This window comes from Tursiops truncatus, chromosome 3 (genome assembly GCF_011762595.2).
Source record: "Tursiops truncatus isolate mTurTru1 chromosome 3, mTurTru1.mat.Y, whole genome shotgun sequence".
Lineage (NCBI taxonomy): Eukaryota > Metazoa > Chordata > Mammalia > Artiodactyla > Delphinidae > Tursiops > Tursiops truncatus.
The window spans coordinates 40,917,759-40,943,375 of NC_047036.1; the positions used below are offsets into that span (position 1 = coordinate 40,917,759).

The 25,617-nt window shown below is 36.3% G+C and overlaps 1 protein-coding gene across 1 annotated transcript in view; it reads left to right on the forward strand.

Annotated features, from left to right (window-relative positions):
- The window catches only part of NDUFS4 (NADH:ubiquinone oxidoreductase subunit S4), a 119,493-nt gene extending 116,077 nt beyond the window's left edge, over nt 1–3,416 (forward strand). Inside the window, exon 5 of the mRNA XM_019930048.3 lies at nt 3,202–3,416. Coding sequence (XP_019785607.1) covers nt 3,202–3,305 — 104 coding nt within the window. The 3' untranslated portion in view covers nt 3,306–3,416. The remainder of the gene's footprint in view (nt 1–3,201) is intronic.
- Nucleotides 3,417–25,617: the final 22,201 nt, after the last annotated feature.

Genomic DNA, 25,617 nt, shown 5'->3' on the forward strand with positions numbered 1-25,617 from the left:
CGTTTTCAGACTCCAGGGACAGAACAGATAATAGAGCTATGTCTGCATTCTGATGCAGTAAAAAAAAAATTCTTTTTCTCCCTCGTGGTTGAAGGATTAACTGTAATTGAGAGTGATTATCAAGTATGTGTGTGTGTGTATAGTACCAATTACTAAATATTTCTAAGTGCTTTCTCATTTCTTCTTCAGTTCCTCTTAGTGTCTTTATTGGGCTGGAGAGTGTGTGTAGTAAGGCAGAGGGGGAGGGAACGTAAGTCGTCTCACCCATCATTTGGCAAGAAAAAGATCACAGAGTCTTGGGTAACTTACCAGTAATCATTACAATAACTAGACATAGAATCCACACTAGAAACGATTTCCTTTCTTCACAACTATGGGGGGACATATGGAGGACGTAGCCTTACTTTCCAGGGATTCTTAAAACCGTCTTTTCAACTCATTTACAAAAATAAACAGAAAAAAAAGTTAGGAAATCACACAGGTTGAAAGGAGATGGGTGAAATAGATAAAAATTGCAGTTACAGGGAAATGCCATTTTATTATGAGGTGGTTAGGTGCATAGACTTAACCTGAATTAGGCTTTGCCACTTATTAGCCATGTGGCTTTAGGCTGCTTGTTTATGTTCTCTATTTTTCCTCATAATTAGATATAAAATCAGGGTATTTATAATGCCTACCTCATAAGCCAGGCAACCTATTAACTCAATTTTAAAACTCAGTGCAGGACCTAGAACACAGAATACCAGGCGCATTCCTGAATGGAGGCCTTTGTACTTGCGTTCTTTTTGCCTTCAAGCTCTCTTTCCAGACATCCACATGACTAACTCTCTGATGTCCTTTATGTCTTTGCTCAAATGTGATCTTCTCAGGGACGGAAGGTGCCCCTATCTGCCCTTTCTAAAATGTTTTCTCTTTAGTACTCATTAGTATATAATATATATTTTTAATTGTACGTTTTACTATATTAGCACGTAATATACTATGCATTTACTTATTAACTTCTCCTCCCCCACTGACTTGAAGAAGTTTGGCAATTTTTTGTTTACTGCTTTACCTCTGGTGTCTAAACAGTTCCTGACACAGAGAAGGCAATTGATAATCTTTGTTAAATGTATAACAAATGCTCAGTAAATATTATTGTTATACCTGCTTTACTGAATTGAGTATTTTATAATTATCAGCACCACTTGCTGATTAATGTAGGAAATGCTTGAGAAGTTTATAATGTTAAAATTATACTTAGTTCACAGTATTAATTTGCTTACCAAAACCCCTTTCTGTAGTTAATAACTAGGCCAAATTATGCCTAACTAGATTCAAAGCATCATAAGTTCAAAATTAATGGGTTCCAATATGACAGATTTTATTCACATTAATACTTCATATAGAAGATAAGTTGCTAGGAAGTTGCAAATCAAACTTGAGGGAGAAATAATACCTTTACGTTTATCAAGTTCTTACTATAAACCACAAGAACCAATAGAGTATGGTTAAGGCACAGGCTCCAGAATCAGACTGTGTTCAAATACTGCTTCTGCCCTTTCCTAGCTGAGTGACCTTGTGCGAGTTACCTAACCATTCTGTGCCTCAGTTTCCTCAGTTATATAAAAGAACTAATATTAATTCATATAAAGGTTTTAGAAAAATACCTTTCTCATAGAAGTTAATAAATGCCAGGACTTTACATGAATTAGCTTGTTTAAACCTCATGACAACCTATAAAGTAGGTACTGTTCTTATGCTCTTTAGTAAATTTTTTGAAATTCAAACAACCACTTGTTAATATACCAGTATTTGGGGTTCTGTGAAAGTAAGATGTATTTTAAACCATTTGTTTCATTTGCATTCCTCCTCCATTTCCTTATAGCAAATGGGCTTTCTTTGCAGATAGTGTTCTAGCAGTGGAGTTATTAATTATTTCCCCTTTTTGGGCACTGAAATAGGCATACTAGCAGTATACTTTGATGATTTGAGTTTCATAGGCTTCACTTTTGCGGCAAAATCGAATTCTAAAAGGCTTGTTGCAACGTAAGCTTTGTGGTAGCAAATACTATACTCACCTAGAGGCACTAGAATTCATAACAACTCACAAGATCAAGAAGCTTACTTAATTAGACTACAGTATTCAGTTTGGAAATTTTATGTATGACTGCATGATTCAGCCATGAATCAAATGTTTCAAGATGAGTTATTTGAAGAAAGTTCTAGAAGAGAAGAATGACAAATTACAGAGATGGAAAATGGATCTAATGAAGAAAAGTGAGTTATATAGATAGGTTGCTTGGACTAGGGAATAAAAGTATGACAATTATATTTTCAAGGAGGAGTGTGTTTATTTGGTTTTTCTCCATGTCTTAGAAGAACTGAACTATACTTAAAGCAGAAGGTATAGACATATATAAATCCAGTTTTCAAAATTGTAAAACACTGAGAAGGGCTTTGGAGAGAAGGTATAAACTCTCAGAAGGGAACAGACAGTTTAGACCAGTGGTACTCAAATTTCTATGCATAAAAATCTCCTGGGATCAATTAAGTACAGATTCCCAGGTCCCCACAAGAGATTCTGATCCAATGGATCTCTGGTCAGGCCTAAGAATTTGCACTGTTATCAGATACTTCAATGGGAGTCTAATGTAGACAGCCCTTGAAACAAATGTTGAAAAACTTTTTGAGTTTAATCTGCCTGTCAAACTCCAGGGAGCTCAACCAAGTAATCTCTTATGGTCTCCTCTAACTCTGATTTATATAGTTAGTTCTGTACATGTTTCTCTGTATCACTTCAAGTGAGCTCCAAACTGTTATAAAGGCACCAGCTCTTAGAAAGCAGTGAGATGGGTTATATTGTTCAGTATTGCTCATTACAGCTAAAGAAATCACATATTAAACCACAAAGAGGAATGGAAATTTTTACACAATACATAACTAATGGATATTTGAACAAGTAATATTCAGCAAGGAGAAATTAAATCATGGCTTACACCTTTAAGATATGGTAAATCATCTTCAGGCAATACTTTAGACCCTCTCGTCACACAGGATTACAAGGGGACGCATTACTAAATATTTATATTTCAAATGTGTTGACACATACTCGTGATAAATGAACATTAAATTTATGAAAGTTAGCCTCTGCTCGCTGTGTTCTTCAGGTGTCCTCTTTAATTCTGTTCTTGTGTGTTTATTTTTGTTTTTGTTTTCTAGGATGGAGCTATGATGTTGAAGAGAGAAGGGTTCCGAAACCCAAGTCCAAGTCTTACGGCGCAAACTTTTCTTGGAACAAAAGAACAAGAGTATCCACAAAATAGGTTGGCACGGATTATATCTCTGCTTGTCTGTGAATAAAGTCAGCTGTTCAGTATTTATAGTCCGTGTATATTACACCTCAATCTCCTAATAAATTTGACCTTTAAACTACATTTTGTGGTGTCATTTTAAATGTTTTTTGATGTCTAAAATTAAACTTGTTATAATTTCCTTTATAGAGAGACATTTTCAGGTGATCATACCTCTAGGAAATTTCGGCACTTCATCTATTAAAAGGAGTACTTGAAATCTGCAATATTGAAGTTTTATACTTGCTTTTTATGACCATTCTCAAGTTAATAATATTTATAAACTACCAGCCATCATTATCAAAATGCTGTCTTAGAAATTTTCCTTTTATCATAGGTAAAGAAATTCATGATTACGTTGCAATCTGATAAACCTAAACCCAAATCTCCTTATTGTTGAAATCCTCTTCTTTAATTAGAAATATTCTCTAAGTTTCTTTGAGCCTGAATGAATTGTGTTCCATACTAAATGCTGCTCACAAATCAACACTTCATGATTGTGAGGTCCAGGTAAAGATTTTACATTCTTGTGAATTAAAAGACTCAGAAAATAAAAACCAGTTCTTTGTTTGTTAGAGATGATTAGTATTCACTGTTATTTTTAGAAAATATAAATATATGCTTTTGTTATGTGCTAATCATTTAGGTCATACAGTATGAGTTACCAAACACACACTGACTATATCGTGTTTTCTCAAGACATTTTTTATATTGTGGCATGTAATACACAATTTAAACCTCTGGTTTTCAACATTTTGATTTTCCCAGTTTTTTGCTTTTATATTTAAAAATATATAACTCTTACCTCCCTAGCCAGACTGCAAATGACTAAAACTGTAAGTATTGAAATTTCTTTCTCAATGTCTTCAGCAAAGCCTCACTCGTGGGAAAGCACAATAAACAATGATTAGTTTGACTGTTTCAGTGATTCTGAATACAAACCAAACCTGGTCTGTCTCATTCTCTTCTAGTTTTCAGTTGATACGTCTTTGAAACTGTTAGTGGATATTTACTGGGACTCTATTCAATAGCTGTTCAAAAGTTGATGTTATTTACACTCATCTAAGAATTGTACTGACCACTCAAGAGTTAATTTTAAATGGATTTTTTAAATTTTAGAACTCAGATTTTTTTTAATTTTATAAAACAATCTTGTTTTATCTTAAATATTGTTAAAATAATCTCCCATATATTCTCGAAAACTGAGGAACAGTTAATTAAAGTGGGTTTTTTGGAAGATAAATATTAAACCTACATGGGTAATGAAGATTAAATCACAAAATTAGAAAAAAATAGATTTTCAAATTGTGATTTAATTGATTGATTACCCATAGATGTAGACATGATTACGCCTGTGCTTTGGATCCTGGTTAGGGGTAGATCTAGGTTGAGGAAACTGAATGCTGGAATATATGGCAACTCTGGGAACCTAATGAGAAGCTCCAGTGTCTCTCCAGTTGTCAATTTAACAAGAATAAGTCCAGGAGATGTCATTATTTATTGTAGGAAGCTCATGATGATGATTTTGTGACCAAAGCCTGCCAACAATGGTATGTGATCATAATAATATATTATACTGTAATAGATTTTCTCCTAATCTAAAGATCACTGATTATATTTAATTTTTTTTTTCCTTTTCAGTGGGATTTTCCACAAATTTTTATTATAAGAAAAAAAGGTTAAAAATTAACACTCATATACCCTTCACTTAAATTTACTAGTTAATATTTTGTCACATGTATTCTCCCTCCCTTCCTCCCCACAATCTTCATTTAAAAGTAAGGTGCAGGCATAATATCATCTCTAAATACTTAGGGAAATATCTCTTTAGAAAAAAGACATTATTCTATATTACCACAATATTGTCACAATTTTTAAAAATTTGACTGTTGATAGTTTAACAATTGTCCATATTCAGGCTTTGCCAGGTTGCCCCAATATTGTTCTTTACACTGATTTATTTCAGTCCAGGATCCAATCAATAATTATATATTAAATTTAGTCTCCTTGATCTTGAACAGTTCACCTGCTTTTTTGTTTCTTCCATGACATTGGGTGTTTTCAAAGAATTCAGGCTAGTCCTCAGAAAATGTTCCATAATTTAGCTTTCTCTCATTGTTTCGTCATGATGAGATTAAAGTTAAACATTCCTGGTAATAATCCAAGGAATGCTAAAACAATGGTGAAATTTTGTTGGGAAGCAGATTTATGCAATCTCAAAGTGTCCACCCATACATTATGTACTAACTAAAAGAGATAAAAGTACTTTATGATGGAGAAATCTGGCACGTATCACCTCAACCAAGTGATCAAACTTAATATCACCAATAATTAGTAATTTTTTGTTTTTCTCAAAGAATCAGTCCTGGAGGCACATAAAATCACTGTCCAATTATTGGTGATGTTAGTGTAATCACTTGGTTAAGGTGGTACACGCCAGAGTCTCCATCACAAAGTACTTTTATCTCTTAATTAGTACATAATCTGTGGTTTGATACTTTGAGGTTGCATAAATCCTGTTTCCCAAGAAAACTTTACCAAACTGTGTAAGCATTTTTGGACTGTCCTTACCTGAATCAGGTATTACACCAGAGACTGCAAATGGTAATTTTCTAGTTCTGTCAATTCTCCATCTACTAGCTAGCCCCACTGGTTTGCTGTTGTTATTAATTACTGTTGTTGATTTATGGATTCTTTTTTATTTAGTATTCATTATTCTCATTATATTTAATGTCCCAGATTTCACCTTTGGGAGCTCCCTCAAGCTGGCTCCTCTGTCCCTTTTGGCATATCTTTACCCCCTTTTTTAACACTTCCTTGATTTCTGGAACAATATATTTTAGGTTTACTTTGTACATTCCCCCCTCAGACCTGGAATCAGTCATTTCTCCAAGGAGCCCTGTTTCCTTTTAGCGGAAAGTAATATTTAGAAATCAAGGTTAGGCTCTCACCCCTATGTTCATAGCAGCACTATTTACAATAGACAAGACATGAAACAACCTAAATGTCCATCAACAGATGAGTGGATAAAGAAGATATGGTATATAAATACAATGGAATATTACTCAGCCATAAAAAGAAGAATGAAGTAATGCCATTTGTAGCAACATGGATGGACCTAGAGATTATCATACTATGCAAATTAAGTCAGAAAGAAAGACAAATACCATATATCACTTATATGTGGAATCTAAAATATGACACAAATGAACATATCTATGAAACAGAAAGAGATTCACAGAACTAGAGAACAGACTTTTGGTTGCCAAGGGGGAGGGGGGGTGGGGGAGGGAAGGATTGGGAGTTTGGGATTAGTAGATGCAAACTAGTATATATAGAATGGATAAACAACAAGGTCCTACTGAATGGCACAGGGAACTATATTCAGTATCCTGTAACTGAGTCACTTTGCTGTACAGCAAAAATTAACACAAATTTATAAATTATACTTCAATAAAAAAAAATTTAGGGTACTATATGGACCCATGTAAGTGGGCAGAGTTTACACACATGCTCATATTTTATATCTTGATAACCTCCAATTCCAGTCCAGTAGCTCAGAGTTCTTTCTCTGCATCTCCCTCCTCCTCTACTCTCCCTCACCCCCATTGAATATTTTATCACCCTTCTCTCACAATGAGAATCCTGGTTCCTAACGTCAGTGTATTACTCTTACTCTGTCCTACAATACACACAAAATGGTTTTGAAATCACTAATACCACCAGTAACAAACTACAAGGTAAAGTTCAAGATTTCTTCACAATTCTTATTCAGAAAAAAGAAGAGATAGAGTCAGGGCACTGTTTCCCAAGTTCCTTGAATTAACTCTTTACATTATCTATTTTCATATACAGTTAGGTTCATTTGTTCCTTTGTATTCATGTATAGCATTTTTTCTTTCTTATTGATTTATTTTTTAAACATGTAAAATTTTAACCTGGTTCAAAAATCAAAATTGTACTAAAAAGTTGAAGGAGTCCCATTCTTACCTACCCTCTGTGGTAACCAATTTTATTACTTTCTGATTTATCTTAGCTGTGTTTCATTTTGGAAATTAAGCAAATGTACATATTCATATTTCTCCTTTCTTACACAAAAGGAAGCATACTATATGTACTCTTTTGTACCCTGCTGTGTTTCTTTCTTAGTATACCTTAGGACATACTCCATATCAGTTCTATACTTAAATTTGGTAGATCTTAGTGAATGTAAATTATACCTCAATAAAAGTTGATTTAAACATAAAGACAAACCTCAGTGTGATGTCAGAGCAGCACTTACAACATGCATGGTCCATGAGCATTTGATACGGCTTATAATGGTTAAACAGAAAAACAACTATATATAAAGTTTTTGATGACTGAGAAGATCAATGTGTTAAAATTCATATACAGAATAATCTAAAAGTCAGATTTTCCATTCCTGCAGCATTTGCACCATGACTAGGATGGTCCATGTGGAACAAGGCAAAGTGAAGACATATTGGAAGAAATATTACTCAAAATTGACATCTGCAAAAACCAAAAAATTAGATACTTCTCTAGTTTTCCATTATTGTGTAAAACAAAGCAAAACAAAATTCTTAACATGCCTTATTTGATGAAACATTCATTTCTGGTATTATTTGGTTTTCTGTTTATAAATCTATGTGTGGGAAGATGAATTCAGTTTTAGTTACAGTGAATGCAGGATGCCAATGAGCTATAAAAGATAGCTATCAAAGATTCACAGCCCACCATTGGAAATGTGGGTCTGGAGCTTAGCAGATGGGCCAAGAGCATTGGCTGGACTGCAACAATGATAGCTCTGGCAATGAATAGAGTAGTGAGTACAAAATTATGAAGAACAGAGAGGAGGGTCACAGACAATTCCTTAGGGAAGGTATTTTCAGTAAACAAAAAGGAAGAGGTGATAAGGAATTGAGGAGGCCAACAAAGGATTTTTTAAATGAAAAGAACTGTCTCTAAGCTCAACAGCTACATACCTCCTTAGACGTTGCTATGTGCTTAGCACCAAAATTACTAGAATATCAGAAATGGAAATTGAATAAAATTAGATGCAATTTCATTAAGAAACTGTGGTTCTAGTAGTAAATAAAAGGTTGTTTAGTCTTTGTATTAGTTTCTTATGGTTTCTGTGACAAATTATCACAAATTTGTTGGCTTAAAACAACACACATTAATTCTACAATTTTTGAGATCAGAAGATCAAAATCAGTTTCCCTGGGCCATAATTAAGGTGTGGTCAGGGCACTCCTTCCAGAGGATCTAGGAGAGAATCCATTTCCTTGCCTTTTCCAGATTCCAGAGCTACATTCCTTGCCTTGCTTGACTTGCAGCCCCTTCTTCATTTTCAAAACCAGTAACATTTTTTTTTCTTTTTGGTCGCTCCGTGCAGCATGTGAGATCTTGGTTCCCCGACCAGGAATCAAACCCACACCCCCAGCATTGGAAGTGCGTCGTCTTAACCACTGGACCACCAGGGAAGTCCTGCCAGTAACATCTTGCATTACGTATTACCTTCTTCCCCTCAGGTCAAATTTCCCTCTGCCTTTCTCTTATAAGGACACTAGTGATTACATTTAGGACTCACCCAGATAATCCAAAACATGGGATAATAAAGCCATGAAAAATATCCCAGAGCCACCTCACTTTAAACTGTCAATCTGTCAAGTTTGTTTAGCAGTACACAGTTATTGGTATTTACAAGAAAGATTAGTTTAGAAGGGCCTTCAGAGATAATAGTAGATATAATTTAAAGTTGTGGAAGAGGGAGTCACTTATACAAGTTGACAAAAATCAGTCTTTTAATTACAATGAGGTTTCATAACTGTCTCTCCTTTTGAATGGTTCCCTAGAACAATCACATGCCCATTATGACCTATGATGAAGTTAGGCCTGCTTGAGCCAAGAAAAGTTTAAAATAAGTAAGTAAATAATTAAAACTTATTGGATTTAATATCCCCTTTGGAAGAGAAACTAAAGCGCAGTATTCTTTAGTACGACAACCCTTAGATCAAGTGTCAGATGTGCCACTTGTACTTGACCTCTCTAATACCTTAGTGTCCTTATCAAGTGTGATTGAATAAATAAGCACCTAGTATATACTTAATAAATGTTGGGCACTCTGCTTCATGAAAATTCACATCATTCATTAAATATTATTTGTGGCCAGGCATATGGCTAAATTTATGTGTGCCTGCTAGGATCTCTAAGTAATTTTTTTAAACTTTAATCATAATGTGAGAAAGATAAAGCAGGATGCCTACAGATATAAATAGAACTTAGATAAAATAATGAACAGACAGACTTCCCTGGTGGCGCAGTGGTTAAGAATCTGCCTGCCATTGCAGGGGACATGGGTTCAATCCCTGGTCCGGGAAGACCCCACAGGCCACAGAGCAACTAAGCCTGTGTGCCACAACTACTGAGCCTGCACTCTGGAGCCCATGAGCCACAACTACTGAGTCTGCGTGCCACAACTACTGAAGCCCGCATGCCTAGAGCCTGTGCTCTGCAACAAGAGAAGCCACCGCAATGAGAAGCGCTCACGCTGCAACGAAGAGTAGCCCCCACTCGCCACAGCTAGAGAAAGCCCGTGCACAGCAACAAAGACACAATGCAGCCAAAAATAAATAAATTAATAAATTTTAAAAATATAATGAACAGTTTCTTTTAAAGTTGTACTTAAAATGGAGAATAAACAGGACTTAGCAGACTTGTGAATACTTGAACTAATGAATGGTTTTATGGGTAAGAAATAGAAACAATGCTTGTGAGTACAGAGTGATAAAGCATAGTTAATTTTGTTGTTAATATCTAACTCAAATTTACTCTTTAATGAATATCCATATCTAGAGAAAATCACCAATAGTAGATTACAATGTAATATCTGCTGACATTTTTCATTATGAACATACACGGCTTGATCCTTATCAGCAGCCCTGCCCTTGAACCACTGCTGTAAAACTCCTCACCAAATCCTCTCAGGTTGGGACACACAGTTTTTGAGGCACAAGCCCATGGTGTTCACCTTTGCCTTGCAAAGCAATAAAGCTATTCTTTTCTACTTCACCCAAAACTCTGTCTCCGAGATTCAATTTGGCATCGGTGTACAGAGGCCAAGTTTTGGGGATCAATATAGATTTACAGTTCTTAAAATGGAGGAAATATTTTGCACATGTAACAATCATATGATTTTTACAAAGGGATTTCCATGTGAGTCTAAAGTAATATATACCACAATTAAAGCATGCTTTAGTCTTTTAAAGGTGGCAATTCACCTAAGAGGACACAGTGCAGTGCACTTGGGAAATATAAATTATAAATTTGCAAGACGGGATGATTGATCTTTACATTAGAAAGAAGAAAATTGCTAACAATGAGAAGGAGATGAAGGATCATAGAGAACCATAAGATGAATAGGAATTAAGTAAGTATGTAACAGTGTGGAAGAACCCTGGGGAGTACCTAATGCAATTTCACTGTGTATTAAACAAAGGATAAATTGAGGTAAGTGAAGAATTGCTTCAGTTAAATTTCCAAAGGATCAAATACACATTGCATTTTGCTTTAGGTTATACCACTCAAAGAAATATATGGAGAGAATTCCAAAGAAGAAAACAACAATATCCAAATGCCAAAATGTAAATCGTATAAAAAAATAAGTCTTGGCACATGTCAACTACTGGGAGCCATTCAAAATAAAATAGGCTACTTGGACAACCACAAAGGTTTGACAGACAACAAAGAGCTAAGGCAAGGTTAAACAATGAGATTAATCTCCTACACAAGGCCACTTCCTTCAAGACTAGGAGAGGTGGCTATTTTATTTAATGCAAAGAAACCAACGTAGAAAATGAAGCAACGGAGGATATGTTGCAAGCAAAAGAACAAAATTAAACCTTTGAAAAAGTCCTTAATGAAACAGAGATAAGTGATTTACCAGATAAAGAGTTCAAAATAATGGCCATAAAGATAAAGAGCAAACTTGGGAGAAGAACAGATGAACACAGTGAGAACTTCTACAAAGAAATAGATAATATTAACAAGTGCCAATAGAAGTCACCAATATGAAAATACAATAACTGAACTGAAAATTACAGTAGAGGGGTTCAACAGCAGACTACATGAAACAAAAAGAAAGGATCAATGACCTCCAAGCCAGGGTAGAGGAATTCACCCAATCAATGCAGCAAAAAGAGAAAAAGAATTTTAAAAAGTAAAGACAGCTTAAGGGACTTATAGGACAACATCAAGCAAAATAGTATTTACATTATACGGGTCCTAGAAGGAGAAAATTGAGAGAAAAAGGCAGAAAGCTTATTTGAAAAAATAATGGCTAAAAATCTCCCTAACGTGGGGAAGAAAACAGACATCCAGATCCAGGAAGCCTGGAGAGTTACAAATAAGATGAACCCAGAGAGACTCACAGAGAGACATTAAAATTAAAATGTCAAAAGTTAAAGACAAAGAGAGAAAGCAGCAAGAGAATAACAATGCATTACATACAAGCGAACCCCCATAAGATTAGAAGCAGGTTTTTCAGCAGAAACTTTGCAAGCGAGAAGGGAGTGGCATGATATATTCATAGTGCTGAGAGGAAAACAAACAAAAATTTCCAACCAAGAATACTCTACTCAACAAAGTTGTCATTCAGAATTGAAAGAGGGTTAAAGAGTTTTCTAGACAAGAAAAAGCTAAGGGAGTTTATCACTACTAAATCGGCCTTAAAAGAAATGATAAAAGGACTTCTTTAAGCTGAAATAAAGGGTGCTAATTAGTAATAGGAAAAGATATATAAGTTTAAATCCCACTGGTAAAGGTAAATGTATAGTAAAGGAGGTGGATTAATCACTTATGAAGCTAGTATGAAAGTTAAAAGACAAAAGTAGTAAAAATAACTATAACTACAATAATTAGTTAAGGACTACAAAAGATAAAAAGATGTAAAATGTGACATCACAAATATATAAAATGAGAGAGGAATAGTAAAAATGTACAGATTTAGAATGTAATCAAACTTAAGTTGTTATCAACTTAAAATAGACTGTTATAAGTTATTATATATAGATCCTATGGTAACCACAAAGCAAAAACCCATAGGAGATGCACAAAAAGAGAAAGTAATCTAAGCATGCCACTTAAGAAAGTGATTAAACCATAAAGGAAGAGGCAACAGAAAAGAACAAAGTAAATACAAAACAGCGAGAAAATAAATAAAATGGCAATTAAGTTCATACCTGTCAATAATTACTTTCAATGTGAATGGAATAAACTCTCCAATCAAAAGACAGTGGCTGGGGCTTCCCTGCTGGTACAGCAGTTAAGAATCCACCTGCCAGCACAGGGGACACAGGTTCGAGCCCTGGTCCGGGAAGGTCCCACATGCCGTGGAGCAACTAAGCCCATGCACCACAACTACTGAGCCTGCACTCTGGAGCCCATGCTCCGCAACAAGAGAAGCCACCACAATGAAGAGTAGCCCCCGCTCACCTCAACTAGAGAAAGCCCGCCTGCAGCAACAAAGACCCAACACAGCCAAAAATAAATAAATAAATAAATAAATAAATAAATAAATAAATACACAGTGGCTGAATGTAAAAAAAAAAAAACCCAAAACAAACAAGAGTTAACCTAGCTTTAAATAAATGGGCTTGTATTTGAAAAAAGAAAAAGAACAAGACCCGTATATATGTTTCCTACTGGAGACTCACTTCAGAGATAAGGACACACACAGACTGAATATGAAGGGATAGAAAAAGATACTCCATGCAAACGGAAACCAAAAGAAAGCTGAAATTGCTATACTTATATTAGACAAAATAGACTTTAAAATGAACACTGTAATAAGAGACAAGGGCATTTCATAATGATAAAGGGGTCAATTCAACAACAGGATATAACATTTGTAAATATTTGCACACCCAACATAGGAGCACCTAAATACATAAAGCAAATATTAACAGATGTAAAGGAAAAAACAGACAGCAACACAATAATAGTAGGGGACTTTAATACCCCACTGACATCAATGGATAGATCATCCAGAGAGAAAATCCATGAAAAAACATGTTGGCCTTAAACAACACGTTAGACCAGATGGATTTAACATTTCATGAAAAGGCAACAGAATATATATTCATCTCAAGTGCACATGGAATGCTCTTTGGGATAGGTCATATGTTAGGCCATAAAACAAGTTTTAATAAATTTAAGAAGATATCAGATACCTTTTCTGAACACAATGGTATGAAAATAGAAATTAATTACAAGAAAACTAGAAAATTCACAAATACGTAGAGATTAAACAACATTCTACTAAAAACAAATGGGTCAAAATGAAATCAAGTGAGAAATTTAAAAATACCTTAAGACAAGTGAAAATGGAAATATACCAAAACTTACGGGATGCAGCAAAAGCAGCTCTAAGAAGGAAGTTCATAGTGATAAATGTCTACATCAAAACAAGAAGGAGGGCTTCCCTGGTGGTGCAGTGGTTGAGAGTCCGCCTGCTGATGCAGGGGACACAGGTTCATGCCCCGGTCCAGGAAGATCCCACATGCTGCAGAGCGGCTGGGCCCGTGAGCCATGGCCGCTGAGCCTGTGCTCCACAACGGGAGAGGCCGCAACGGTGAGAGGCCCGTGTACCGCAAAACAAACAAACAAACATGAAGGAATCTCAAAAAAGCCAACCTAACTTTATACCTCAAGGAACTAGAAGAAGAAAAAAAATGAATCCCATAGTTAGTAGAATGAAGAGAAATAACAAAGATCAGAATGGAAATGAATGAAATAGAGACCAAAAGCACAATAGAAAAGAACAACAAAACTAACAGCTGGTGTTTGAAAAGATAAAGAAGATTGATCAAAACTGGACAAACTGATCAAAACTGGACAAACTGAACAGAAAAATTACTAAGTACAGTAATAAAGTATAAACCATTAGGAAAAAGAATAGTAACTCATGAATCCATACTGATGATAAATATAGATAAATAATGGAGGAGAAGGAAGGGCTCTTACTTATAGTAGAATGCCAAGTGCTGAGTGGTAAATTTGGAGAGAACGCTGCTGGAGTTTTAAGATCAGCAGTTTGCAACCATCATAGTCAAGATTTGACTAGGCAGTGGGACTTCTGAAATGTCTACATGAAAAGCTTGATAGATTGTCTCCTCAGAGAAACAGAGATAAAACTGGATAAGTACATAAATTAATATTTTCTAAATGTCTCTGGAATTTGACCAAAGGGCATATAATCAATTAAGAAGAATTTGCTTAAGAAAATCTATGCATCTCTGTAAGAAATGTAGGAGTCTATGTCATTTCAGCCAGGGGATGCTCCCATTCTCTTCATCTCTATGTTTTAGAAATTCTACACTGTGAAGGTAGGGCAGCCCGTAAGAACTGATAGCTCCCATCCTCCCTCACCAGCTCCCAATTTGGGACATAGATTCCACTTCAGGAAAGGATGGGGTAGCTTGGGAGGACCAGTGGCTCCTATCCGCACCCCCAGGGCTCTGGCCTTGTGTTGTGGAGGTTCTGCTCAGAGTGGGCATAACATGTCATGAGGACTGGTAGCTGCTTGGCCCTGCCTGAAGAGGCTTACTTTACTTGGAGATGAACATGGAAAAACCATATCCAGGAACGCTATCAAAAACAGTAGATATCAGTGCCAAACAATCACGGATGGTTAGTGTCTCTGTACTACTAGTAATGGTAAACAAAATGGCATTACAGTAAGTCCCCTACATACGAACCTCCAAGTTGCAAACGTTCAAAGATGCGAACATGCGTTTGCATGTCTAATCACATAAGTTAGTTCACATGTCTGGCGTACATTGTCACGTGCGTGCATCCCCTACATAGTGGTTGTGCTTTTGTGTACTTTACCGTACAGTACTGTATACAGTACAGTAGTACGGTATCTTTATTTCAAGTCCAGGATGTCTGGAAGCAAGTGTAAAAGTAGCGGTGATGTAGCTGGTACTGCTAAGAAGCACCAAACGATAATGATAGAAACAAAAGTGAAAATAATTGAGAAAGTGAGCGACAAGAGGAAGAAGAAGTGACTGACGAACTGAAGAGATTCACAGAGCAGGAAATAGCAAGGGAATTTTCTTCATTTGAGGAGGCACTGTTAGTTTTCGAGGCACAGGACCCAAACATAGAACCGTACACAAAGGACTGCAGCTGCCATTCAAAATTCAATCCAGTGCTACCATGTCATCTATGACGAGAAAAAAAGAGCTACTACCCAGACATCATTGGATCATTTTTTCAAAAGGGTAGATAGAATTGAATCCAGCAAGGAACCAGAACCTATGCCATCAGCGTCAGGCATGAGTGAAATTGCAGCTTACCCTCCGGCTCCTATTGCTAATGATCCTTCAGCTCTACCATCTCCCACCTCCTCTCCCTCCTCCTGTCAGTACCTCTTCTTGCCTGTTCACTCGATGCCAGCCCCTGTATGCCAGCTGTTGTACTGTACTACTGTACTTTTCAAGGTACTGTACTGTAAGATTAACAATGTTTTATTTTCTGTGTTTGCTTTTTATGTATTATTTGTGTGAAAAGTGTTATAAACCTATTACAGTACAGTACTATATAGCCGATTGTGTTAGTTGGGTACCTAGGCTAACTTTGTTGGACTTATGAACCAACTGGACTAATGAACGTGCTATTGGAACAGAATTTGTTCATATGTAGGGGACTTACTGTATCAGAAATTTAAGAGGGAGATCCAGGGAAAGAGATAGCCAAAAAAAAAAAGGCCTTGCCAAGCAAGGCCTTGCATCCCTGCAAGGCCTTGACCAGGCATCCCTGGTCATTTGAAAAGCTGTATATATGAGCAAGACTGCATCTAAGTAACAAGAGAAGTTGCTAGCTCCTGACTGAACATGGGGAAGACTTGTAACCGACTCCTGAACTTTGAAAGCATTCCCAACACTATACACAGATCCACCAACAAAAAGTGGAGGCATTAAAGGCTCAGGGGGCTTAAAACAACCTCTGATCAAAACAACCTCTGATCATTGGACGCTGAGCTATGCTGACTCAGGGGTGATGCCTAGGAAGCCTAAAAATAAAGAAGGAAAACAAACGAGTAGTGACATACATCAGAGACTGCACACTGCAGAGGAAACAGACTTCACAAAGTTTGTTCAATGAAATCACTAAAGAAAGAAACAAAAAATGGCAACAAGCCTGGAGTGCGGACACAGAATAAGGACTGAGAGTTGCTATATTATCTGAAATATCCAGTTAAACAACAACAAAAATTATGAGACATGAAAAGAAACAGGGAAGTGTGCCCCACACACGGGGGAAAAAAAATCAGTCAATAACATTACTTTTGGGTGCACCTCAAAGCAACTACCACAAATATGCTCCAAAAATAAAAGGAATCCATATTTAATCCATTAAATGAAAGTATAACAATGACTCACCAAATAGAGAATATTAATAGAGATAGAATCATTTTTTTAAAATCAAGCAGAAATACTAGAATTAAAAAGTACAATAACTAAAATGAAAAACTCACTAGAGGGGCTCAAAACTAGATTTTAGCTGGCAGAAGAGATCAGGGAATGTGAAGATAGATTAATAGGGATTATCCAATTTGAAGAGCAGAAATTAAAAGAATGAAAAAAAATCAGAGATCTATGAGACACCATTAAGCATATCAATATATACATAATGGAAGTACCAGAAGAAGAGAAAGGAGCAATATTGGTTTACTATTGGTGCCCAACAAATTACCACAAACTTAGTGGCTTAAAACAACAGACTTTTATTCATTCATTCATTCACTCATTCACTGACTCACTATTTTATAATTCTGTAGGTTAGAGTCTAACGTGGGTCTCAATGGGCTAATCAAGATGTTGGCAGGGCTGCATTCCTTTCTGGAGACTCTAGGGGAAAATCTGTTTCCTTTCCTTTCCCAGCCTCTACGGATGCCCACATTTCTCAACTGATGGCCCCCATCCTCTTGAAAGCCAACAATATGGCATCTCTCTGATCATCTTTTGTAGTCACATCTCATTCCAACATTGACCTCAGCCAGGAAGGGTTCTTTTTAGCACTTGTTATTAGGTTGGGCCCATCTGAATAATCTAAAATAATCTCCTCATCTCAAGGTCTTTAATTTTGATCACATCGGCAAAGTCTCCTTTTCCATGTGAGGTAATATATTCATAGGTTCCATAGATTACGACATGGATGTCTGTGGGGTGGTAGTCGTTGGAGGGTGCATTATTTTACCTACCACAATAGCAGAGAAAAATATTCAAAATAATAATGCTGATCATCTTTCAAATTTGATTAAAAAACCTATCTAAACAACAAGAAGCTCAACAAAATCCAAGTAGGATAGAAAAGGAAAAAAAACAAAACAAAATCAAACTTAGACACATCATAGGCCATTGTTGAAAGACAAAAAGAGAAACCATGAGAGCAAGAGACAATACATCAGATACAAAGAGACCATAATAAGATTAACAGCTGATTTCCTATTAAAAAAAAATAAAACAACTTATGGAGGCCATAATACAGTGGAATGACATATTTAATGTGCTGAGAGAAAAAAAAATCCTACATACAGCAAAACCGTCTTTCAAATATGAAAACAAAGATATTCCCAGATAAACAAAGACACAGAATCCATTGCTATCAGATGTGCTTTAAAAGAAATATTAGAGGAAGTAATGTCACAATGATGGGAGCATAGGTTATTCTTGACTTTGCTCCGCTTCACAGGGAAAACAACTAACAAATATTCATGGACAAGACACCACTGAGAAATCCTAGAACACAGGGGTAAGGCTGAAGCACCCCCTGAATCACAGAGAAAAAGATGGACAACATTAGAAAGCTAATAGGAGGGTTACATGCTGAGCACACTGCCCCTTTCCCAGGCTGGTGCAGAGCCATGATGAGAGGTCTCCCCTCAACCTATGGTTCCTCCAGTGGGAAAAGAGAGTGTAGGGTTGACATCCAGCTCCCCTAGCACTGTGGATCACTTCTTGGGATCCCTCACTCCAGTACTGTCTCATAAAGATTACAGGGGAATCTGTGGGTCTTGACCACTGGGAATCTGATGGTGCTGGAGAAGTGGGGAGGGGCTTGTAACAAGCAGCACTTGGATCTTGGCAGATCAAGTTTCTACCTATAGCACCCAGGTAGTGGTCCCAGCCAGTGGCTTTGTTCATCTGTAGAACCAAGTCAGCGACACAGTCTGACCAGGGAACTCAGCAGGGTTCTGGTCTGCCTGATTTGGGTCCCCAGATGAAGAGATTTGCTAGCCCTGGAGCTTGGTCTGCTCCCACCCAGCCAGTAGAGCTAAGTCATAACCCCGCTAACTGCTGAGTGTAGCTCCTGGCTCCATCTGACTAGAAAGGCTGGCAAGAACACCTGGAAGCTACATAACCCAGTAACACTCAAGCAGAGAGTCTGGCAGGCAGAGCTGATTACCCGCAGAGCAAAGCCAGTGCTGGGCTTAGATGGTTCCCTTAATCCACCCAGGCAGGGAAGCTAATTCCTAGGCCTACACACTGCTGAGTGAAGCTCCTAGACCTGGCCAACCAGAAAGCCTGTCCAGAACAGCTGGAAAACTGTATAGCCCAGCAATGCTCAAGCAGGGAGTTCAGCAGGCAGAACTGATAGACTGCAGAGCCAAACCAGTGCCCTCGTTTGGCCACATTACTTGGGGCATTGGTCAGCTTGAGTCAAGACCACAAACAAAAAACCTTTCTGACTTGGAGCTGTTTCCCCGGCTGTGCCAGGCTAGGAAACTAATGTGTAGCCCCACCCATTGCTGAATATAGTTTTCAGCTTGCTCAAGCAGGGAACCTAACCAGGGTACTTAGGAAGCTATGTAGCCCATCTAATAGCCCTGCTTACAGTGACACTTTAACAAGAGAACACAGCCCATGGATTTCCCTGTCTGCACAGCAAAACTGGTGGCCCTCTTTGGCCAGAGAACTCAGTGCACAGTTTTGCCTAATTTGGGTCCCCGAACAATGGGCTGGATAGGACCTGGGGCCTGTCCTGATATCCCATCAGGACAGAGAAGCTAATTCATAGTACTTCACTGCTGAATGTAATACCCAGTCCTGACCATCTAGCAAGCCTGACCAAAGAACCCAGGCAACTGCAGAGACCATCCTACAGCCTTGCTTAGCCAATGAAATAAACCAGGAGTCCTATCCAACTGTTCTCAGCCAGTGGCACCTCCTTCCTAACCTCAGAGCTTGGGCAGTGATCTCACCCCAAAATAGACCCTGATAGCAAGCCCCCTCCTGCCAAGGACCTGACCAGCAGACACATCCAGAAACGCAAACTGAACTGACTGGTGAAGAACTGTCTCTGCCAAAGGAAACCTATAAAGTCTGGAAGAGGAGACCCCCTCACTGAAATGTGAAGTACAATGTAAGGAATCAAGGATCATAAAAAGATCTGGTAAACATCACACCACAAAAGAAATCAAATAAAGCTCCAATAACTGACCCTAAAGAAATGGAAATCTATGAACTGTAAGACAAAGAACTGAGAATAATCCTCTTGAAGAAGTTTAGTGAACTACAACAGCACACAGACAACAAAATAAAATTAGGAAAACAATGCATGAACAAAATGAGTTCAAAAAGAAATAGAAACCATTAAAGCAAAAACAAACAAATCTCAGAGCTGGAAAATATGACGACTGAACCAAAGAACTCAATAAAGTACTTCAAAATCAGACTCAGCCATGCAGAAGAAAGAATTAATGACCTAGAGAAAGGACATTGGAAATTATCCAGTCAGAGGACCACACAGAAAAAAGAATGAAAAAGAGTGAAGAAAGCCTGTAGGACTTACAGGACACAATCAAAAGAAATAATATCCACATTACGGGAATTCCAGAAGGAGAAGAGAAACAGAACAGGACAGAAAGTATACTTAAAGCAAAAATGGATGAAAATATCTCAAACCTGGGAAGAGAAATGGACACCAAGATCCATGAGGACCAAAGAATTCCAAATAAGTTCAACCCAAATAGGACTACATTGAGATACATTATAATTAAATTATCAAAAGTAAAAAAACAAAGAAAGAATTTTGAAAGCAGCAAAAGAGAGAAAATTAGTATAATAGGACACCCATAAGACTATGGGTAGCTTTCTCAAGAGAAATGTTTCAGGCCATGAGAGAACAGGATGACATATTCAAAATATCGGGGGGGAAAAATGTCAACCAAGAATTCTGTTCTCAGCAAAGATGTCCTTTGGAAATAAAGACTTTCCAAAAAAACTAAAACCGAGGGAGTTCATCACCAGTAGACCTGCTTTACAAGAAATGCTAAAGGGTGTTGTGTGGAAGTAAAAGGACACTAATTAACATCATGAAAACATAAAAAGGTACCATAAAACTCACTGGTAATAGTAAATATATAGTCAAAGTTAGATTCTATAATATAGTAATGGTGGTGCATAATTCACTTACAACTAAAGTTTAGAAGTTAAAAAGAAACATAACCATAAATACAAAAATCTGATATTAGTTACACAATATAAAAAATATGTAAACTCTAACATCAATAACCTAAAATGTGAGGGGGAGAAGTTAGTATAGTTTAGGAATCTTACTAAAGTCAAAGATTGTTATCAGTTTAAAATAGGGTGCTATAATTTTAAAATATTTTATGTAAACCTCATGATAATCATACAGGAAAAATCTGTAGTAATTACAGAAAAGAACATGATAAAGAATTCAAGCATAGTGATAGCAAAATATATCAAAACACAAAAAAGAGATAGAAAGATAAGAAACAAGGAATAATGAATCTATAAAATGGCCAGAAAACAATTATGAAATGGCAAAAGTAAGTCCCTACCTATCAATAATTACATTAAATATAAATGGATTAAATTCTCCAATCAAAGGACATAAAATGGCTGAATGGATTAAACAGAAAGATCTTATGATATGCTGCCTACAAGAGACTTACTTTAGCTTTAACGATACAGTATTTTGAGACTGAGAGTGAAGGGATGGAAAAATATTTCAAGAAATAGTAACCTAAAAAGAGCAAGAGTTGCTATACTTAGACAAAATAGACTTTAAAAATGGCACAAAGGGACAAAGAAGGTCACTATATAATGATAAAGGGGTCATCTATCAAAAATATATGACAGTTTTAAATATTTATGTGTCCAACTTGGAGCATTTAAATATACATTTGGTCCTTGAACTACATAGTGGTTAGACCCGCCATGCAGTTGAAAATCCATGTACAATTTATAGATGGCCCTCCATATAAGTAGTTCCTCTGTATCCATGATTCCTCCATATCGACAGTTCCAAATCCATGTATTCAACCAACTGCAGATACTGTAGTACTGTAGTATTTACTATTGAAAAAAATCTGCGTGTAAATAGACCCTCGCAGTTCAAACCTATGTTGTTCAAGGGTCAGCTGTATAGAGCAAAAACTAACATAGCTAAAAGGAGAAATAAACAGCAATACAATAATAGTTGGGGACTTTAATAACCCACTCTCAACAATGAATAGATCATCCAAAGAGATATGCAATCAATTAGGAAAAAGCAAGTATGAACACTATAGATTACATGGACCTAAAAGATATATACACACCTAAAGGATATATACAGAATATTCCATCCAACAACAGCAGAATACACATTCTTCTCAACTGCACAAGGAACATTTTCTAGGATAGACCATATGTCAAGCCACAAAACAAGTCTTAGTAAATTCAGGAAGATTGAAATCATACCAAGTATGTTCTCAGACCATAATGGTATGAAACAAGAAATCAATAATAAAATGAAAATGGGAACATTTAAGAATACATGGAAATTAAACAAGACTCTCCTGAACAAACAACAAATTTTTTTAAAAAATTAAAGGGGAATAAAAAAGTATCTTGAGACTAATGGAAATGGAAACACAACATACCAAAACTTTGGGGATGCAGCAAAAGCAGTTCTAAGAGGGAAGTCCATAGCAATAAATGCCTCCATTAAGGAACAAGAAAGATCTCAAATAAACAACCTAACTCTGGCTTGGGAACTAGAAGAATAAGAACAAACTGAACCCAAGGTTAGTAGAAGAAAGGAATTAATAAATTTTAGGGCAGAAATAAATGAAATAGAGAACAGGAAAACAATAGAAAATACTAACAAGACTAAGAGTTGGTTCTTTGAAAAGATAAAATTGACAAACTTTTAGCTAGGCTAACTAAGGGAAAAAGAGAGAGGACCCAAATCAACAAAATTATAAATGAAGAAGGAGGCATTACAACTGATACCACAGTTATACAAAAGAGGCAACTATGAACAACTATATGCCAACAAACTAGACAACCTGGAAGAAATGGAAAAATTCTTAGAAATATACAAGCTACCAAAACTAAATCAGGAAGAAATAGAAAATCTGGACAGGTCAATTATTAGTAAGGAGGTTGAATCAGTAATCAAAAATCTCCCAAGGAAAAAAAGCCCAGGATCAGAACATTCCATTGGTGAATTTTACAAAAGAGTTAGAGAAGAATTAATGCCAATCCTTCTCAAACTCTTCCAAAAAATCAAAGAGGAGGGAACATTCCCAAACTCATTTTATGAGGCCAGCATTACCCTGATACCAAAAGCCAGATAACGATACTACTAGAAAAGAAAACTACAGGCCAATATCCCTCATGAATATAGGTGAAAAAATTCTCTATAAAATTCTAACAAACCAAATTCAGCAGCAGATTAAAAGGGTCATTCACCATGATCAAATGTAATTTATCCCTGGGATGCAAGGATGATTCAACATACACAAATCAATCAATGTGATACATCACATTAATACAATGAAAGAAAAAAATTATGTGGTCACCCCAATAGACACAGAAAAAGCATTTGACAAAATTCAACGTTCGTTCATGATAAAACAAAAACCTCTTACCAAACTAGGAATGGAAGGAATATAACTCAACATAAATAAGGGCCACATGTGACAAGCCCACAGCTAACATCATACTCAATGGCGAAAGGTTGAAGTCATTTTCCTCTAAGATCAGGAACAAGAAAAGGGTTCCCTCTCTCATCACATTTAACATACTACTGGAAGTCTTAGCTAGAGTAATAAGCAAGAAAAAGAAACGATATCAGAATTGAAAAGGAAATAGTAATATTGTCTCTATTTCCAGAGGACATGATCATATATATATAAAACCCTAAAAACACCACCAGAAAACTGTTAGGTCTAACAAATGAATTCAGTAAAGTTACAGGATACAAAATTAACATGCAAAAATTGTAGCATTTCTATATGCTAACAACAAATTATCTGAAAAAGAAGTAAAATTAATTCTTTTACAATAGCATCAAAAAAATAAAATACTTAGAAATAAATTTAACCAAGGAGGTGAAAGATCTGTACACTGAAAACTACAAGATGTTGATGAAATAAATTAAAGTAGATGAAGATAAATGGAAAGGTATCCTGTGTTCATGGACTGGAAGAATTAATATTATTAAAATGTTAATACTACCAAAAGTCATCTATAGATTCAATACAATCTGTATCAAGATTCCAATGGCATTTTTTACAGAAGTAGAAAAACAATCCTAAAATGTATATGGAATCACAAAAGACCCTCAATAGTCAAAGCAATCCTGAGAAAGAAAACAAAGAGGGAGGCATCACAGTTCCTGGTTTCATTCTAGCTGTATTATAAAGCTAGAGTAATCAAAACACTATGATACTGGCATAAAAACAGACAAACCAATGGAACAGAATTTAGAGACCAGAAATAAACCCAGGACTATATGGTCAACCAATATTTGACAAGGGATCCAAGAATATTCAGTGGAGAAAAGACAGTCTATTCAATAAATGGTGCTGGGAAAATTGGATAGTTACGTATAAAAGAATAAAACTATACACTTGTCTTACACCACTCACAAAACCATAAACCATAAACCTCCCAGAAGAAAACACAGGGGAAAAGCTCCTTGACATAGGTCTTGGCAACAAATTTTTGGATATGATACCTAAAGCACAAGTGACAAAATCTAAAATAAACAAGTAGGACTATATCAAACTGAAAAGCTTCTGCGCAGCAGAAATGATCAGAAAAATGAAAAGACGACTTAAGGAATGGGAAAAAAATATATTTGTAAACTATATGTCTGAAGGGTTAATATCCAAAATATATAAAGAACTCATACAACTCAATAGCAACAAAACAAACACCCCCCCCCCCCCAGTAATCCAATTAAAAACTGGGCAAAGGCCCTGAATAGACATTTTCCCAAAGATATATGAATGGACAATGAGTACATAAAAAGATGCCCAACATCACTGGACATGAGGGAAATGCAAATCAAAACCACAATGAGGTAACAACTCATGCTTGTTGGAATACTTAGCATCAAAAATGCATGAGATAAATTCTGGCAAGGATGTGAAGAAAAGCAAACACTTGCGCACTGTTGGTCGGATTGTAATTGGTGCAGCCACTATGGAGAATAGTATGGAGGCTCCTCAAAACACTAAAAATAGAGTTTCCATATGATCCTCCAATCCCACTCCTGGGCATATATCCAGAGAAAACTCTAATTTGAAAAGATACATGCACCCTAATGTTCATAGCAGCACTATTTATAATAGCCAAGACATGGAAGCAACCTAAGTGTCCATAGATGGATGAATGGATAAAGAACTGGTGGGATATATACACAATGGAATATTATTCAGCCATAAACAGGGGGGAAATCCTGCCATTTGCGCCAAGGATTAACCTTGAGGGCATTATGCTAAGTGAAATGAGTCAGACAGAGAAATACATATACCTTACGATCTCACTTAAATGTGGAATCTTAAAAAGAGAAAGACAAACAGACAAACCAAACTCATAGGAAGAAAGATCAGATTTTCTGGTTACCAGAGGCACGGTGTAGAGGGAATTGCTGAAGGTGGTCAAAAGGTACAAACTTCCAGTTATAAGATAAATAAGTACTATGGATGTAATATATAACATTATGACTATAGTTAACACTCCTATGTGATACACATGTAAATTGTTAAGAGAATTAATCCTGAGTCCTCATCACAAGGAAAAAATATTTTTTTCCTCCTTTTTTGGTATCTATATGAGATGATGAATGTTAACTAAACTTACTGTGGTAATCATTTCACAATATGTGTAAGTCAAATCATTATGCTATATGCCTTACAGTTATATAGTGCCATATGTCAATTAAATCTCCATAAAACTGGAAAAACACCAGA